Below are 6,739 nucleotides of genomic sequence, written 5' to 3' on the forward strand. Positions count from 1 at the left end.
GATCCTTAAAGTTTAAGAAATTGTTGAATATTATTAGCCAACGCCGGGCAGGTGAAGTTTAACCCCTGAGAGACTCCCTCCTACTCTAAACCTTATTCGGAAATTGGGAGGCAACTTCTAATATTCCATGGAAATCTGGAGCAAGTCGCATCATAAAATTTATGAAATGGGAAGGAAGACGTTTAGAACACACCTACAGTGGTTTTCTAAGATGGTCTTTTGCTCATGATTACAGACCCTACAGAGTGAAGGTACACACCATAGTGCTGCATGGCCAAGCAATTGTTGTGGACTCTCCATGTCACACTATAGACCTACATACAACCACCTTATATCTTCTGGAAAGTCTGGTGAAATAGTCTGGAGTAATTTCTGATTTAAAGATAAATCACCAGGGAGGTCTAAATGCTCTTCTTTGCCAAATTACACATGACAACAGACAGCCTTCGATGCAGCAGGGCAAGTGGCAAGAATATGCATATTTTTAAATATTTAATTAACTAATTCCCATCAGTGTACTCATTATACACAGCATAGCTACTGAGTACTGTAAAACAAAAACCTTGCTCCCACGGTGCCAGTACATGGTACCTGTTCAGAATAGGACTGACTTCTTATGTGATGATGTTACAAGAGATCATCAAGCCTTCTTTAATTTACATTGTGGAGTTTAGTTTGCCTGTCAGAGCACATAACACAGCGGCCACGGCATCTCTGGACTCATGTGCAAAGGCAGACTTTGATAAGCAATTACCACAAATGTTGTGATCTATGACACACAAGTATTTTGAAAAATTAGTTACTTTGTCCTTATCTCTACTTCCTGCGGATTATCACTCACATCAGTATTCCTAATAGATTTTTTTTCATTATCTTCGCCTTAGTTTTTTCTCCATCTTCAAACAATCTTTCTCTCAAACTTAAACCTTAAACCTGACACTTAAAACTTTAAACTTTAAACCCTAAAACTTTAATACCAAAATAATCATAACAGGAAAGTTACACACGACACTTTGCAAGCAGTCTCCAAAAACCGCGACTAAACTACCTATTTAACTCTGAAACAACTTCCCTTTACTTTACCACGCCCACTAATACAAAACTACAATGCGGTATTAAGCCACAGACACTTCTCCTCACCTCTCATCCTCTCAAATACAGCTTTTATTTAATGTATTGGTCGTGGTTGAGATACCTGAGTTTGACAACTGTTCTGCTTCACTAACGAACAGGAACTAACGAAGAGCTTATAACAAATTAGATATATATGTTGTTAGGTTGGTATTGGAGATGTATGGTAAATGCTTTATAATGGTATATAGGCTTTTGGTGTTCATGTTTGTTCGTTATTAGTTAATTTGTAGGTAATGTGACGTTTTTTTTTTTTAATAATGGAAAATAAGTATTTTCATCATCAATGCACACTATGAAATCCGGAAACTGGTGAAAAAACTGAAATCAATCCCCACCCTAAAAAAATGGCATTAATCAAAACCGACTTATTCTCCCAAGCCCCCCATGGCTCAAAAGTATAGTTTTTAGACGAATTATCTTAAAAAATAAGGGTAAGGACAAAAAGTGCTTGTATTCGCTGACACTTTCTTTAACGAAGACGAAAGCCGAGACGCTGTTAAATAAATTATGAAATAAATAAGATAAAATAAAGTAAAAATTAATAGAATAAAATAAAACAAAATAATAAATAATAATAATAAAAAGAATGCTTATATTCGCTAATCCTTTTAGCGAAGACGGAGGCCGGGCGCTGTTCGCAAAGGGCGGCTCAGACGTAAACAAATGGTGCAGGAGGAACGTCTTGCTGCCAGATTTACCTTGGGTTTTGGAGGAAATTAGTGACGATGGCGTTTTAATTATATCGGGACTGTATATGGTTCGGGTGAGTTTGATGTCGTGCTTTGTTTTTTGTGAGTGGTGATTGTATTAGGTGTGGATAGGCGAGTTTGAGAAGAGATTATTCTGTTATGTTTTGGTTCTGTGGACAGCAGTTTCTTTTCGCCCAAATCTTGATTTTTTATTAATTATTTTTGTAAGTGTACATCGTGTGCTTCCAGGTACTTTCAGAGACCATTAGAAGGTGTTTTTATGTCTGTGCATTTTGTTATTACCAAGTTATCGAGAAAATTGATTTTTTGCATCTAAAATTGCTTCTAAAGATCCATGAATCACTTTGATTATATACACTGTAAGGAAACATCTGAAATTGCTTACAAAACGTAATTATATTGGCTGTGTTCTATCCAATTCCACTTCGAGTTTGTTGTGACATATGATGAATTGCCTGTAGCTGAAGTCCAACATGATTGTGGTGCAATGTCAAGCAATTTCCAAGGCCTCTTCACATTGCACTCTGGCAAGATAGTGTTTTGCCTAAATATAAGTGGTGAAGGTGTGTGTCCTTTGGTTAGAGCATAATCCTAGATATCTTGTATGGATGACCCACTGATGGGTGCATGTTTGCACAAAAACTTTGGTAGGCAGTCAGGAGCAGCAGAAAGAAATTCAACTTTGCAAGGCTACTGCATAAACTTACCTCATCAATTGGCACATTCTCCTGCATCCAAGCTAAGATCATTTATTTTATATCAGTGGACAAGTACTTTTAAATATTGTATTTATTTTTGGAAGAAAATTAATGAGAAAGATCTTGAATATTTTGGAAGAGAGGTAACCATCTTATACTCTTTTTCTTGACTTAGGAATGGCATTGAATATCCTAATAACACACCACTTTGGTCCGTGGACTCCCTTAACAGAATGCAAGATGTCACCCATGATGGACTTCACCCATATTGTAATTTCTGTTCAGAAAACTTATTGGCCTGAGGTCCATAGACACTTTTTGCAGTGACCATATATACTTCAGTATTAATTTGTATATGATTTGTAAGTGACCAAATGATAACCATAAAATGAAAATAGTAGGTACTGGTATTTAGAATAATTATTGTTCACAAAATGTAAGATTTTTCAAGAAATGTATAAATTTAAGATATAGATATAAAATAATAATTTTTATGCCATATACTTAGAGACGAATCCTGCCAATGTCACTGATATTGATAACTTGGCCAATGTCACTGATATTGATAACTTGCTAATTCTTTAATACTAAAATAGTGTAAACATATTAAATAATTGTTTACATATGTGTTATCTGTATTATTCTCAAGATACCCTAGAAGATGGTCGGTGGCAGTACAGGTGATAGAGATGAGGGTGGAGGAGGAAGAATTCATCGAGAATATCGTGGAGGAGGAGGAGGAGGAGGAAGAGGAAGTGGCCGCTACCGGCGAGGGCTGACACATCACCGTCACTCCATGCCGGGTGAGCGACGTGGTCTCTCAGAGGGGCATTCAGAAGATGATCCTAAAGCAGATACAGAGAAGACAGAGGTTGTAAAACATCGGTCTCATAAAGGTAAGGAAATTTATTTATTGTGATGTAAAGAGCATAATGATGTTTTATAATTTTTCACTCATTATTTTTATAATTTTTCACTCTTTATTTTTATAATTATTTCTCTCTCTTTCTATTTCTCTTTCTTTCTTTCTTTCTTTCTTTCTTTCTTTCTTTCTTTCTTTCTTTCTCTCTCTCTCTCTCTCTCTCTCTCTCTCTCTCTCTCTCTCTCTCTCTCTCTCTCTCTCTCTCTCTCTCTCTTTCTCTCTCTCTCTCTCTCATTATTCATTATTATTCATTTTTCATTAATTCACAGATCTCAGTCGTGGCTTTAGTGAAGACTCAAGAATTTCAAAGCAGTTAAGGAGACTTTCTCGAGAGGATGATGCAGAGCGGTATCTTGCCCAAGTCCAGCAGCTTCAGGTCAGTTTTAAATTCTTTCTTTTCCTATTTTTCTTGTATAACTATCCATTTTTTTACATAAAAGAGGAAGTTAAAAACATTTGTATGGAGTATGGATATTGTAAGTTGGCCTTGTGGGAGACACAAAAATTCCAAGAAAATCTGCCTGTGGGTTGATGAATATATATTTATGCTACTAGTAACATAGTATTTCATTAATCAATTCATTATTCAATTGATGTAGGGTTAGTACAAAATAAAAACATTATTTCAATATTTTTTTCTGATACTCAGGAATCAATAATGCTGAATGAAAATGTGAAATATGTTCGCCGAAATGCCGAGCATCTTTTGGACTCGCTTTTCGAACTGCTTCATGCAGCCCCATCACCCCCTTGTCGCTGGGAAATCACTCGCTGTGTTGGTCGTGTTGGCCATGTCATGGAAGGTGACATTAAGAGGTACTGCTGATCTTTATATTTCTTTAATTTTCTGTGTAGGCTATGTGTGTATGATAATGCTATTAAAAACAGCAACACCAATATTGCATTTTTTCTTGAAAATTATCACATCTTATCATGATTTTCTTCATTCTTCAGATTTGTGGATGTAACACTAGATCGACTTGATACTTGGCGTGCAGCAGAAATGAAGGTTCTGGTGTTAAGGTGTATCTTGGAGATGTTGAAATTAGATTCTGATGGGTCTCAGCTGAGTCAGGTAATTATTACACCTGCAGTTTGCAAGATTTGATTATTAATTATGACATTAAACATTTAGGTGCAAAATTATATAAATGTATGTGTGAATCACTTCTGTGATTTAATTGTTATTGTAACAAAGTCATTATTGATAGCTGAAGGAAGTAGTGAGTAACATATGGAAAGGTAATTATTAGGAAAAGCTTGTCATTTGACTTTATTTATGAATGATTTTAATTTTACTCACTGAGTGGTTAGTTGTTAAGTAGCAGGGACTTTACACAACCTAAGGTCATTTATAATTGATATTTCTTTCTTTCCTTCAAGATGCCTTGGTGAGAATGTCTATGACTAGACATTTTGTGCCTCTCAGTCCCACCAGTGACAAGCTTTTTCTTTTTTGTGTGCATTTCTCAAATAATTTTTGGGAGGTTTCTGAGGAGGTTGCCAAGGAAAGCCTGCTGAATTCATTTTCTCATTTCATCAGTCCAAGTGTCTACTTCCATTTTCCAATGGTTTATTACTGAGAGATCAAGATTCACTGATACTTCTTGTCAGCAGTGAGGACTCATGAATACTATCATGTCTAAGTACCTATGACATTGGGACCAGATATTTCATTGTTGTACTTCTTATGCTTGGGTTCGTCTTTCTCTATTCCTTTTTAATTTCAGGTTGGAGAAAGAATTGTAGAAGGATTGCAGGTCGTGTTGGAGGGAACAGAAACTCCAGAAGTGATGGTGGCTACTGTGGATGTGCTAAGGGAACTGAATGTCAACCATAGTCATATCCTCAATAACTATTTCCAAGTATGTTACATTTTTTATTTTCATTATGTTATCTGTTTTTGTTCAATGCTGCTTTTTGTTGTTGTTGAATCAATAAACATACCTGTTTTGTATTTTATTCAATACATTTCATACATATTTCTGTTACAGGATATTGTTGACATACTGGTAGGATGGCACATTGACCACCATCAGTCACCAGAAGTTATGAAGTATGTGTCTATGGCACTGAGGAGCTTCTCACAACTCTGGCTAGCAAATGTCCCTATTGCAGCAACTCTTCTCTCACAGTTTGTTGAGGATATGGAGGACTATTGTGAGGTAATGTAATAATCATGCAGTTTTATAGCAAAGTCATCTCTTTACAAATTCTGCTAGTCGTTCTTCTTCATTTTTCTTATTGTTTTTAATAAAGAGTTTGGATGTATAAGTGTCTTTTTTTGTTATTGAAATATGTGATTGTATTATAATCATTTGTAATAAAACTAGAAATGAAAGTCCCTAAGGTATATATTGATAAAAATTATAGAACGATAGAATGTAAAGATAATGGAAGCAAAAGAGAAGAGTAAATGTAGATGATGGAAACTGGGGGGAAAAAATACTTCATTGCTATGCTTTGTGTATGTGGGTATAGCAGTGTTGTATTTGTTTATGATTCTATTGTATGATTTTTATTCAAGGACTTGGAAAGGGGAATGTCTGGTCGCTCAACACCTGAAGATGAAGTGGCATCAGACCCAGTAATCTGTGCCAAGAAAGTAGCTGCATTTATTAGGTAATTTGAATATTTATATATATATATATATATATATATATATTATATATATATATATAGATATATATTAATATATATATATACATATATATATATATATATATATATATATATATATATATATATAATATATATATATATTAGTATATATATATATATAATATATATATATATATATTTATATATATTTAAATATATTTATATATATATTTATATATATAATTTATATATATATATTTATATATATAATTTATATTATATATATTTATTATATATATATATATAAATATTCAAATTACTAATAATATATATTTTCAAATTATGTATCCATTATTATAGACCAACATTCCTTTCCAGTCCTTAAAAAAAATATACATAGAATCTAAAATCAACACTTATACCCATAAAAGCATATCAATGATATTTTTTCCCATTTCCATCTTAATTTATTCTCTTTGTCATTATCTTTACATCTATGTTTCTATAATTTTATCAATATACCTTAGGATTTATTTCAGTTTTATTCAATATTATAATTACATCACATATTTTCATTAGATAAAAAACATTATACTCCAAATCTTTATTAAAAACAATAAAAAAATAAGAAGTACAGAATTAAAAATGACTTCTTAAGCAGATTATACATTACC

General features: G+C 33.4%; 1 protein-coding gene across 1 annotated transcript; it reads left to right on the plus strand.

Annotated features, from left to right (window-relative positions):
- The first annotated feature begins 1,767 nt into the window (after window positions 1-1,767).
- Window positions 1,768-6,090, plus strand: LOC119579700 (serine/threonine-protein kinase SMG1-like). Its single transcript, XM_037927606.1, has 8 exons — window positions 1,768-1,897; window positions 3,192-3,438; window positions 3,734-3,840; window positions 4,114-4,280; window positions 4,419-4,539; window positions 5,195-5,329; window positions 5,459-5,629; window positions 5,992-6,090. The coding sequence occupies exons 2-8, from the start codon at window positions 3,204-3,206 to the stop codon at window positions 6,088-6,090; spliced, it is 1,035 nt and encodes a 344-aa protein (XP_037783534.1). The 5' UTR covers window positions 1,768-1,897; window positions 3,192-3,203.
- The last annotated feature ends 649 nt before the right edge of the window (window positions 6,091-6,739 follow it).

The sequence above is a fragment of the Penaeus monodon genome, chromosome 12 (genome assembly GCF_015228065.2).
Source record: "Penaeus monodon isolate SGIC_2016 chromosome 12, NSTDA_Pmon_1, whole genome shotgun sequence".
NCBI lineage: Eukaryota > Metazoa > Arthropoda > Malacostraca > Decapoda > Penaeidae > Penaeus > Penaeus monodon.